General features: G+C 42.1%; 1 protein-coding gene across 1 annotated transcript in view; it reads right to left on the bottom strand.

The window, feature by feature from the left end:
• Positions 1 to 530: 530 nt before the first annotated feature.
• Slc16a10 (solute carrier family 16 member 10) overlaps positions 531 to 13,069 on the bottom strand; it is an 87,076-nt gene continuing 74,537 nt past the window's right edge. Inside the window, exons 5-6 of the mRNA XM_050138146.1 lie at positions 7,005 to 7,233; positions 531 to 5,996 (exon numbers count right to left, since the gene is read on the bottom strand). Coding sequence (XP_049994103.1) covers positions 5,764 to 5,996; positions 7,005 to 7,233 — 462 coding nt within the window. The 3' untranslated portion in view covers positions 531 to 5,763. The remainder of the gene's footprint in view (positions 5,997 to 7,004; positions 7,234 to 13,069) is intronic.

The following is a 13,069-nucleotide window of genomic DNA, read 5'->3' as shown; positions in this document are numbered from 1 at the left end:
TAGAAACTGAGGCTAGGAGAGTGTGGAGGAGTCTGACTGGGGCAGGAGGGCACATGCTTGTAATCCCAGTACTTGGGAAGCTGAGGCAGGGGTTGAGAGCTGGGATCCATGAGCACCCAACCTCCAAGGGATCTGTGTGTCAAAAGTTAGGTCCTGGCGCAATCCCAATCCTCAGAAGATGACTAGGACACAGGAAAGGAGTGGCCTGGAGCCAGGAGAACCAGGGAGGTTTGGAGTTCTGGAAGCCTGATTCACAGGTGAAGAATTGATCCACAGATCCACATACTACTCGCTGAAGTAAGTGCTGGGACTGGGTGCAGCCAGGGACGGAGCATTGCTTAGCATGGGCAAAACCCTGGGCATAGCCTCTACGCTTAGGACTTTTAGCCTTTAGCACATGTCGAGGCCTTCCCTTCCCTGGGAAATGGCAATATCCAAACACTCTAGGAAAACATACAGCATAAAACACAGACTGTTCACCTCAGTTAAGTTCCCTGCCCCGGGAATTCCATAAATACAATCACAAGGTCTTACAGGAATTTGCTAAAACTTTTATTGCATTTACTGAGAGAATCACATTTCCCCATAGTAAAATGACTGTATTCTCCAAATTACAAATCACTCTTCATTAAAAAGGTTTTGATTGTCTGTATATGAAATATATAAATCACATTTTTAAAAAAATCAATTATAAAGTATATTACTTTAAAAGAAGCAGAATTTCTCAAAACTAGGAAAATATCCATGCTGGTCAGTCCAAGCATGGCACTTTCACACAGTTAGCTATATTTACACATCTATGGGAAGGTTGGCACCCCATGTAGGAGAGGAGGGGAGACGGGAGGGGGTGGCTGAGAGTGAAAGGGGAGCGGAGAGAGGAGGAGAGAGGGCGGGAGAGGCGTGCTCACATGGAGCGCTAGGAACGTTTGGAATATTTGGTTTTGCTAAGTGTTTGAACTTTCAAACTATATAAAATAATTTTTTCAGATAAACATTAAGATAAAATATAAGTAGAAATAGTAAGAAGATGCCAAGAGATACTTAAAACAGACAGTCTTTTTCTCAATACTGCTAAGTTCAGTCTGTTGTAGCTCTAACTTTCAAGCTGAGATAACCTGACGGGAGAAGGACAGGATGCAGCGCTATTTCTCGCGACACGGTACCTTTATAACTGTCGGGTCTTTGGCTCCCCTAATTAATCGCTACATCAGAAGCTGCTGTGGGAGGAACTCTGGAATATGGTCAGTAAGGCCCTCCTTGCACACGTAACTCACGATAATTAACAGGGAACCCAGCAGACCCAGCTGGGACCGCATGGTCTTTCTAGCTAACAAGACAACATTGGCAGTGAGGTTTGCTCATTCTTATGAAACAGTTGAGGCAAAGTCTGTGAAGGAAAGCGGGACTACACTAACCCCCATGACCGTGGTTGTCTGAATCCTTCTTACAGAAGCTCATGGACTGGGGCCTCCAGGTACCTCTTGGTGACATTTTTGGTGAGTCTGACACTGTCATAAGCATAGTGCTAGGAGCACCAGGCAGGAGCCCAACACTGTTGATCACAAGCATGGAACTGAGGTTTGTGGACATTGGCCCAGGTGCAGTTTTAGTCTGTCAGGGACTGGAGAGACAGCTCAGAGGTTAGGAGAACTGGCTGCTCTTCCAGAGGTCCTGAGTTCGATTCCCAGCAACCACATGGTGGCTCACAACCATCTGTAATGAGATCTGGTGCCCTCTTCTGACATGCAGACAAATATACAGAGAAAACGTTGTGTAAATAATAAATAAGTAAATACTTTTAAAAAAGTGAACTATCATTTTTTCTTTCTTTAAATTATTTATTTTTATTTAAAGTATATTGGTATTTTGCCTATATGTATACCTGTGTGAGGGTGTCAGATCCCCTGGAACTGGAGTTACAGACAGTTGTGAGCTGCCATGTGGGTCCCAAGAAATGAACCCGGGTACTTTTGAAGAGCAGTCAAGTGTTCTTAGTTGCTGAGCCATCTCTCCAGTCCCCAAACAAGGATACTTTCAATGAGAATTTTTTCAGATTACAAAAATACTCAGTAAGTAACTCAATATTCAAATTTTAAGACCAATGACTTAAAAAATTGACTTTAGGCTGAAAAAGTTAAATAGCTTAAATGTTCAAAATATCTCCTTAATCAAATCCAATTATAAGATACATATCCTTTTTTTCTTTTCTTTTTGACATCTTGTCATGAGTCTGGGGCTTTGGGCACGCAGGGCAAGCGCCCTACCACAGTGAGATATCCCCAATCCATGAGTGTTTTACACACTCACTCTGTGCTAGAAACACTAATGAGAGGCTTTTCTTTAAAGTTATTCTCTTAGGAGGCTATGTTCATTACAAAGGCTTAATTTGGTGGTCAATTTCTTGTAAATAAAACTTAAATCATTGAGTGTTAACAAAAACCGGATCCTGCCATGTATTTGAACTCAGTAATATCTTCATATGTAAAATTCCTCAAATGTATGTATAAAATACATGTATGGTTTTGTTGGTTGAACACATTTTCCATTGTCTTACAGTTTTTTAATATATATATATATGTAAATATATATATTGGGTCTGGAGAGGTGGCTCAACAGTTAAGAGCACTTGGTGCTCTTGAAAAGGACTTGAGTTCTGTTCCCAGCACCCACAGATTGGCTCACAATCTCCTGTAACTCTCTTGTTTTTTTGGAGGTGGGGGAGCATTCACTACTCCACCAGAGGACTGGAGTTCAGATCCCAGCTCCTCACAATACCCGAGCTCTAGCTCCAAGGGATAGGATGCCCCATTCTGGCCTCTGTGGCTACCTGTACAAACACATACATATATAAAATAAATCTTTAAAAGTAATTTAACAAGTTGTCTGTAGTTACTTATATGCTGAAAACATTACGTACTTTAGAACAATTGCCATTCCCAGGCTCCTGGTGGCTTCCCAGCTCTAACATGGCTTCTCAACATTATTTTGTGCTGAGAGTCCTTATTACATACAAGCTAATTCATGACTACAAGGCATTCTCCCTCCAGAACTCACTGAAACTGAAAGATACCTATAGTTAGATTTATTGAGAAACAGAAATTAGGTTGGGAACTTCTGGCTTGTATACCTATGCTACTGTTAGACTTGGTGAAAGTATTTGTAAACCTCCAGCAGGACAAATTCATGTCATGTTCCCTGTGCTACTTGGAAAAGCACCTCTCTCCCATGTGTTAACCCCGTGTGCCTGAACTCAACACTCAAGGAGACAGAAGACAGGAGTTATAGTGCACAGCACTAAACCCAGCAGGGGAGCCAGAGGCAGATGATCTCTCTGAGTTCTAGGCCAGCCAGGGTTACATGGTAAAACCTTCTCTAAAACAAGAAAGAAAGGACAATATGGTTAAGATATTTTCCTCCTGAGCCAGGGAGTGTAATCCCGGCATGCCTGTAATCCCAGCACTTGGGAGGCGGAGACAGGCAGATCTCTAGGAGATTCAGGCCAGCCTGCTCTACAGAGGGAGTTCCAGGACAGCAAAGGCTACACAAAGAAACCTTTGTCTGGAAAAACCAGTGTGTGTGTTTATGCGTGAACATACATACCTCCTGAAAGAGAACCTTTTGCAAAAAAATTGCCAAAGACCCTTCAATTTAAAACAGAAAAACAAAGGGTGCAGTAGTAAGCTGACGCTGGGCACGGGAGCACACACCTGTGATTCCTCCATTTAGCAAGCTGAAGCAGGAGGACCTCAAGTTCCAGTTCCTTCTGGACCACATATCAAGACTGCTTCCAAAAACCTAAAAGAGCTCTGTGAGTTTGAGCCAGTCTGGGCTACATAGTGAGCTCCAGGCCAGCTTAGGCTCCTTAGTGAGACCTTGCCTTAAAATGAAAACAGCTGCATCTATACAGTCTTGTAAGCTTATACCTTCAAAATCAAAATTACTGCCACACATGCCAGCACACCCCAGCGATTCCTACACAAGTCTGAAGCAACAGGAGAGAGCTGAAGGCCAATCTGATCTACTTAGACTCCATGTCATGATAAATAAATAATAAATAAATTACCGTTATTCAAACCCCCTTAAAAGAAATTGTACACTTAGCATGTAGGCTGTTACTTCCACGGTGGCAGGTGCGAAAGCCTGCTATGAAGAGGAAAAGTCTCCCAGGTTTCCTGAGGCAGTCTCACTTCCTCTGCCCTCTACCTCCCCCACCAAGCACAAGTCTGCGCTCTCTCCAGGTAGCCCCACCCCCAGCTAGAGAGAGAGAGGAAATGGCAGAAGGGAGAGAGCCAGGTAGTGAGATAGTAAGGTTATTTCTCACCTTCCAGATCACCTTGGAAGGATCCTGGAAGTGCTTAGGGAAAGATAATACATTTCACATGAACAAGCAAGCTACATTCAACTATGATTTAATATTCATCTAGGCTAATGATTTAAATACACTTTGCATTTTAATCTTTAAAGGTCTAAAATATAATTTCAAAGACATAGGAATGTATTCCTGTTTTTATAAATGAGTCATGGGCCATGGCCTGACTTTGGTTTAATTTTAGGTCCTCAAAGCTAATACCTTGGTTTCTACAGTCTGGACATAAATAGGGGATGGTGGGAATTAATACGGAGCACATGGCAGATAAATACCACACTGATTGTTTAGTCAAAAGAGGTACATACATAATACTGTGCTAACAAATCCTATCGGCTGGTTACCATGGCATCTCCTCAGTCTGTGCACATCAACTCTGTGCACATCCACTCTGACGGCGAGACAAGGAAAGCACCGGCCATCAGGCTTCTCAGTATCCCTGTCACTGGCACACGACTGTACACACAAATGCACATTTTTGCTAAAATTATTTTGAAATTTTAGGAATTATTTCTTCTCATAAGTATATTTAACCTTTTAGAACCATAATTCCGTAAGTCGATTTAAGCAATGATTTCTATCAGATATTTTTCTAATGTGTGAAACAGTCTATCCTACCTCCAATCGGTGCCCATTACACCAACTGATAGCATGCTCATTAAAACACTCACAATACAGTACCAATGAATCCAGAAGTCAGAAAAACCCTGTTAAAATTACCAGGAAAGCTTTTATACATTCTATTTACTTTATTGTCTACACAAAATCAGAAATTTGGTGTGTTTCTGGCTACTGGAGTAAAACACACTACAGACCAAGGGTAACAAAGGCGAGCAGAAGAAACGCCCGAGGGCTGCCTATGAGAGGCCCCATCATCTCAGACATCCTGGGTGTCCCATGACACCGGAGCACGTCAGAATCACCCACTTTCATAGCTTAGGCCATTCAACAGACTTGAGGTTTAGGTTTTTATCTAGGATCCAGGCTTGAATTTTGCAAAAAGTTACAAAATGCAGAAGAAACTAAAACACTGGAACTAAAAACACCAAAAGAAGCAACCAACAAAATACTTCCGGTATGAACCAAACTGCTACCCTTTCGCGTAGCTCTAAGTCCACTGTGTGTGTCTGGGCCGGCTACACAGCATCCATGGCTTCACGGCTGCCTGCCACTAAGACAGCTTTGAGTTCAGCTTCCAGATACGATGCTGTAACAGTCTCTTCCCAGTTCCTGGGAGTACCAAAGCTGTTTGGGGAGAGAAAATGGCTCCCATGGAGATAAAGGCTCCATTTCCCATTTGTGCTATTCCAAGGATGATTAAAAAAATAAGAAATTTGCAATTCATATAAAAGGGAAACTTCAAAAGCAAATCCAGTCAGGTGGAGGTATGTCTGGCATTAAATAATAGAGTCTGATTGTTTTTTGAAGATCCTGGAGGAGCTTGACAGCAGAGAGTTCTGGTTCTCCAGCATCTTCTCCATCTTCTCCCCTCCAGGGCTTCTACTCATCTCTCTCTGCTTCTTACTATGGATCCACGGGATTAAACAGAGCACAATGCCTCCAACAAAGGGAGGGATTCCAGCAAGATAAAAGGCCACATTATAGGAGCCCAGCTTGTCATGAAGTAACCCTGGAAACGGAAACAGCAGCTGTCACTAGGAGAGAACAGGTTTGGCTCCCAGGTCAGTCAACAGGCTTGGAATGTAAACCTTTCCTGATATGAGGAAGGAAAAAATATCTACCTAAAATTTTACTACTAAATTTTACTACCTAAAAATTTACTCCCTAGCATGTATCAGTGTCCCTAGCATGTATCAGTGTCCCTAGCATGTATCAGTGTCCCTAGCATGTATCAGTGTCCCTAGCATGTATCAGTGTCACTATCTTATTAGTTTTATGGCTGAATAATACTTACCCCTATCCATTGCATGGATGATATATTTTTGGTTTTGTTTACATTCTGATTTTTAACTGACTGGAGTCAAGTCTCATTATATAACCCCAGTACTCCTGGGACTCACTATGTAGACCAGGCTGGTCTTGAACTTGTAGTTCCCCGCCAGCAAATTGAGATTACAGGTGTGTACCACCATGCCCAGCCACATTATTTTCAAATTCATGGACAACCATGTTTTTCCACTACATGTAACTTTTCTTCAACCATTTCTCAGGGGGTGTGCTTCTTAAGTAAAAGTACTATATGCTTAGAAATCTATCTGAATCTTCATTTTTATGTTTCCATTTGTCTAACAAACTAACAGAACTGAAAAAAATTGAGGCTAAATGCATAGCTCAATAAAAGAATATATTTAGTACATTCCATGTCCAAGTTCAATGTCCAGAACTCACTTCCCAACAAGTAATTTTTTGTGGGGAATGTAGCTCAGATTTAAGTGCTTGTTTAGCATGTACAAAGCCCTACCTAGGCTTAATATATACGCACACACACATGCCTGCAGGGTGGCCCCCAATAAACATTTTAAACCTACTATCAACATATAGTTTTATTGAAAATGAGAGAGAGAAAACACACAATAACTATTAATATGTTAAATATATTTCACAAATAAAGAGGTTTAGGACCCAAAGTAGAAAACGCTATGAATTAGCACAATTACTATAGAATTGTTTTATTTACCTGCAACTGGAGGACCCACAGTCATGGGTATAGACATGAATCCCAGAAGAAATCCAATGGCTTGGGAAGCATCCTGAGGACCGACTAGTTCAAAGGCAATGGGAGCCATGATAGAAATGAAACATCCATCGAAGAGGCCCATGACAAGGCAGACAGCAATGAGGGCCCCAAAGACGCTGCACAGCGGAATCATCATGGACATGAAGCCAATGAAGAAAAAGGAGAGCACCTAGGACAGAAGACTTCACGTCAACACTGCTTTGAGGAAATGGACCCTCTCCTTCCTCTTGATCCGACAGAATCTGTTGGGAGCTATGGATCCCTGGCCCCTTGACTTTCTTGCCTCAGACCCTTTGCCTGCTGGAGTGATCTAAGCAAAACAACTTGTTTACCTTTGCCTGCAGCAGCTCTGAGCACAGACCTTGATGGCAGCTGGTGGGTCTGCAGCTGAAAGACCCCAAGAGCTGGGGCGTGGCCAGAGCCCTATATAACCTTTCCCTCAGCACAATAAACTTGGCATTCTTGTGTCAAGAATGACTCATTTCCTCGAGTCTCTGTGTGTGTGTGTCTTTGTGTGCGTGTGATTTAAGTCTCCAGGCCAGTCAGTTCCCGGCTCGCATAACCAGCCCTGTTGTGCAGGTGCTATAGGACCGTCAGTTTTTACAAGAATCAACTTTCCCGAGAGCCTCTTGTGTTTTCTTACTATTTTGTCAGAAAACAAGAATGTAACCATTTTATACAGCAACCTTCCTTCCCAGCCTACACATTCTTTGGACAGAATCTATATATGTTTTCCATCTTTGGACTAGATATTACGAGGCTTAGTAAGGTTTAGAGATCTTGCACCGGGGTCAATACTGGCAGCCCGTATTTACTCATCGAGTACTTGATTATGTTTTTAACCCATGACGTCATTACACTTTCTAAATAAATATTATAGATCATGTCTGAGCACTGAAGCATTAAAGTTCAGAATATTTATTTTGAGTCACCAAACATCTTAAGGTTAGGGTAGTTAATTCAACCAAACCCCCGATTTTGCCTGCCATTTAGTAAGTATTACGCTACACAGAGATTTACACACTGAATAAGGCATGATTCTTCCTCTTAGGCTCTGGAGAGAAGAACATTTAAATAAAAAGTACGAATGAAATATTTTAGAGGATGCCATAGTCATAAATGTAAACTGTAGTGGGTACAAACAGTGGGGAGAGAACACGTAGTCAGTAACCTCTCAAGAAATAATTAAAGCTGGATAACTGGCTGGGTGTGGTGGTTTTATTCAGAATTTCACAAATGGAGGTAGGAGAATCAACAGTTTAAGGCCAGTCTAATATATATCGAGAGCCTGTCTCAAAACTAAAACAAAGAATCAGAGAGACAGCTCAGCAAGTACAGGTTCTTGCTGCCAAAGCTGAGAACCTGAGTTCCAGGCCCAAGGCTTTGTGTCCTGAATTAACAGAATGGGGAATTTGGGCAAGAGGCTATGCTAGAAGAATGTGAGATTGTGGGTCTCAGCTGACATAAAAAGAGAACAGGGATTTCTCAAGGTCAGGGAGCTTAAGACACTGTCTTGTACCAATCAGCACACCAGCCGCTCTTGCCTTCCTCTATGGTGCCCTTTGCTGCAGAATGTTGTATTATAAAATGGCTTCATTTTCACTAGACCTCTCTTGAATTTGTTGTTATAAAATGAAGACTGTGTTTCCTATACTAAGGGAAGCCAAGTGGGAACTCAAGCATGAACCTGGAGTCAGGAACCAAAGCTGAGGGCAGCTGAATGCTGTTTACTGACTGGCTCTCCTCTGCAAGCCCACTGGCTGGGCCCTCCCATGCCAATCATTAATCAGAAATTAATCAAGAAATTACAGAGGCATTTTCTCAGCTGAGAGTTCTTTTCCCTAAATGACTCTAGTTTATATCAAGTTGACATAAAAACTAACCAACACAACCAGGCTCTAGCCCTCTACGATCCTGAACAAGCAAAAAACATGCTTATTCTTGAGACAAAAAGGCCTAAATAGAAACAAAAGGTGAAAATAAAACGTCTAAAAGGTAACAAGTAGGCAAAGAGTTAAGGAGTTATTTTTAGTCAAAAAGTTAACCAGGTGTTGTCACCACGTGATGCCTCTGCTATATTAAGAAGTACTGAGAAATGACACCAGGAGCCAGCCAACATCACAGACTTCCCATCCCCCAGAACAGTGAGCTAAATAAAATCTCCAGTCTCTCCTAAGAAGGGGGAAGACGAGGTAAAGCGCCGGGAGAGACAAAGCCTACTAACCATAGTTACAGATACATTTTTGTTCTGTTGGTAACTATGAGAGGAGATAAACATGAACAGTCTCGGAAACATTCGCAATCAAACAAACTCCAGGAAATCTAAACTGCCTAATTAAATCTTGCTTTCTTGTGTTTGGCTTGGCTGAAACAGATCATGCCATAGACCCCAGGCTGGTCTTGAACTCACAATCCTACTGCTTTCATCTCCTGAGTGCTAGGGGTTACAGGTGAGAATTATCATGCCTGGTTTAAATTTGGTGCCCTTCACTGATAAAAATCACAGACCAGATTTCCAGCCCCCTCACCATAATTATAAAGAAAGGATGCACATACACACGTACCTTGTCTCTCTTCCTATTTTGTTCAATACAAATTTCTGTCAAGAAAGCCAGCTCTGGGGGTTAAACTCACCACACTGACAGCTAGTGAGTACTTGGCACTTGATAGCTTCATTCAGTATCAGGCACAAACTCGATTTTGCTTAATAACAAATGTTTTCATGGAACAATTAATTTAATATAATAAGATCCAGGCACTTTAATTTTGTTTGTCTGCTTGTTTGTTAAAGTATTTCTGTACACCTAGGGCATGTCTCAATCTTTTCCTAACCACAAGGCCCTTTTCAGTTTAAACTATAATAATGTATGTTCTTTCTTTCTCAGATATTTGAAAAGATTTATTATTGTTGTTGCTCTTTTAAGATATAGTATAGCAATATATCCTCAAACTCAAAATCCCCCTGCCCCAACATTTTGAGTACAGAATGACAGACATGCACTGATATGCCTACCTTAAGACATATTAACTTGGAACTAGAGAGACAGTCAGAGCACTGGTTAAGAGCACTGACCGCTCTTCCAGAGGACCTGGGTTCTGTACACACACGGCCACTAACAACAGTCTGTGACTCCAGCTGCAGGGGATCTGACACCGTCTCTGGGTTCTGCAGCATCAGGCACATATGTGGCACACAGATAAACATGCAGGGAAAACACCCATACATACAAAATGAAAAAAAAATCATTTAATTAGAAAGATTTTTTATTTTCCTTTGAGGATTGAACCCTTAAGTTCATTCACACAGACAGCTTATTCTTTACGCATTTCAGAAAAATACTTAGTTTCTTTTACCTTATTTGTATTGAAGGAAGATTCTTGGGAAGAAGTTGCCCCCACAGAACCTTCATGGCCCACTGACTTATTAGAACTTCAACGATGTTGAAGAGTTCAGAATATTACAAGTCCAGAATCAAATTATCTTGGGCCATCTTTAGCCCATCAGTAGCCATTTCCTGCCCACTTTGTGTGTGAGCTAACATCCTTGTGGCCATTGGGAAAGTGTTCTTCAGTGTGCCAGTACCGCCAACCAAACGGCTGAGTTCCATCACAGCGCCTAAGCCTCCCACTTCCTCACTTCGCTTTAACACACTTACCTAATGTTTCTACCGATGCATTTGAAAAGTACCTCTATTCAAGGCTCTGTCACTATATAAACCTCGCCAAATGGTCACCACTTTAGAGCACAGTATTTGGAGGAACCTAATCTATGTTCTGGAGCCATGGTCACTCACACTTGGCTCCAGAATAAACTCTTACTTTCTCTGAGGCGAGGGCTGTGTTTTGCGTCCAGCTGGTCAAAACATCACTGCTGTGAGGAATAAACACTCTCCCTTATAAACTGGGATACCTGGGCCACACAGGAGGGCCACTGCTTCCTCATCACTTCCATATAAATACCAGATATACAGATCAAATATTGATCTGTCAATTCCAGAACTCAGTTTGAAAGATAATGTTCCATTACATAATCTTTTTCTTTTTTTTCCCTAAGCACAGCAGTTCTGCGGCAACAACACAGGCCCTTCCTACTCGAGACATTGGACTCAAGAGGAAAGCTAGGCTGCACCTGAATAAGCATAAGGAATTTTTGGAGGCAGACACATAACTGGGCACAGTTAAATTCCAATGTTACCACTAATATACTTATTTAACATAATGTTTCCAGACTTTCTAAGCCTCAAGTCCTGGGCAACTTGCACTTAATGAATGGAATGACGAGGCCAGGGGACTTGAGGGCTGGATTCTTCTGAAGCATGCAGGGCCTGTAGTGCTCCACAGGAGAGGGAGAGCTTGGCTTTCTCCTCAGAACTAGGCACATTCACAGCAGTGCAGTCTACGTGAGACTGTGGTGCTTCTGAGCCCTTGTTTAGGCTGGGGGATATTAATTATTTGGATACTACCTTAGTAGTCTGTAAAGTCCATATCTTCTTGTAAAATGCTAGTAGTCAATAAAATGAACAGCAGAGCAAAGTAGCACTGACCAGTTCAGTCTTTACAACAGAAGACAACGTTAACACATGAAGAGGGTATGGACATCATTCTAATTACATATGTAACCCATGAACATATTCCCCTAGCAATTCATATTTTAGAGAAATGTCCACAGTAAAGCATAACAGGCTTTCTTCAATCCCTCAAGCCCTCATCTTATACTGTGCTTCAGAATGACCACTCAACAGTCCCAGGGCATGCGTCCACATGCATGTTGACACATTTATACATATGGATATGATGTCCATACGAGGGACTAGAAGTTAGATAAATTCCATGGTAGACAGATATACGGAAGAGGGACTGGATCTAGGTAATAAAGGTGGCGAACTTCCAAGATGGCTGGTCTTCCTCAGCCTCCAGACCTGAGACAAAATTCTGACATCAGACAAAGACCTGGAGGCCCCTTTATCCCCTTCCTCCCCAGAAGGGTCTCAGCTGATGGACTGGGTCAAGAAGTTCAAGGCAGATCAGGACATGTTTACACAACAATTGTGGGCCAATCAGCCACCAACCCTAAATTAAGGAAGGAAGACCCTTCACAGACTTAAAACCCCATCCTTGGATGGAGTGTGGTTAGTGGCTCCTAACAGCCTCAGGACACACAAATGTGTGTTCTTGACTCTTGACTGCCTTCATTGAAGCAGTCACCCCTTCGGACACTTAGCAGGTGCCACTGGATATCACAAACACCTCTCCATCTGGATGAACAAACTTAGACAGCAGCCATGGTGGTACACATCTGTAATCCAAGTACTAGAAAGTCTGAGGCAGGAGGACTACAGTGAGTTTGAGGATAGCTTGAGCTGCGTAGTAAATTGAAGACTTAGCAAAGACCCTGTCTCAAAAATAATAAGCTACCACCATACCCAACATTCTGGACAGAACCCAAACACAAGGTAAGCCACAAAACAGCAGGTGTCCTCTCCCACACTTTCATGTCCTTCCCTGTAAAACACACACACACACACACACACACACACACACACACACACAATCTATAGTGACCTTAAATTGATAACCATTCTCCAACAAAGAAAAGACTCTAGGCTCTGAAGCCCTGGATAACTGGCCCCTCCCAGCTTTCCAGCTTCTTCCATGTCAGTCTCCTTTGTCTTGGTCCAAACACTCCCAGATTTTCCCAGCTATAACCCTGCTCTAGGAACTCAGGAACCCTGTCTATTCTGTTTGTGTCACTCTACCCGGGCTAATACCTAAGAATGCAGAAGTACTCAGAATTGTTTTTACAAAATGAAAACTGAAAGTCGTCAATACAACCAATATCCAGAAGAGGGCACCTTGACATTAGAAATCTAGTCAGCTAAAAGCTAGATAAATAGATCTACAATGAGGTATTATAAAGGGTGGAATGATTATCATATAATAAATAAATACTTTCATTGTTGAACTTGAGACAGGGTCTTGCTCTGAAGCCCAAGCTGGCCTCATGC

The sequence above is a fragment of the Alexandromys fortis genome, unplaced genomic scaffold (assembly GCF_014885135.2).
Source record: "Alexandromys fortis isolate MF-2015 unplaced genomic scaffold, M_Fortis_MF-2015_v1.1 scaffold_14, whole genome shotgun sequence".
NCBI lineage: Eukaryota > Metazoa > Chordata > Mammalia > Rodentia > Cricetidae > Alexandromys > Alexandromys fortis.
This window is presented reverse-complemented; position numbering and strand designations above follow the sequence as displayed.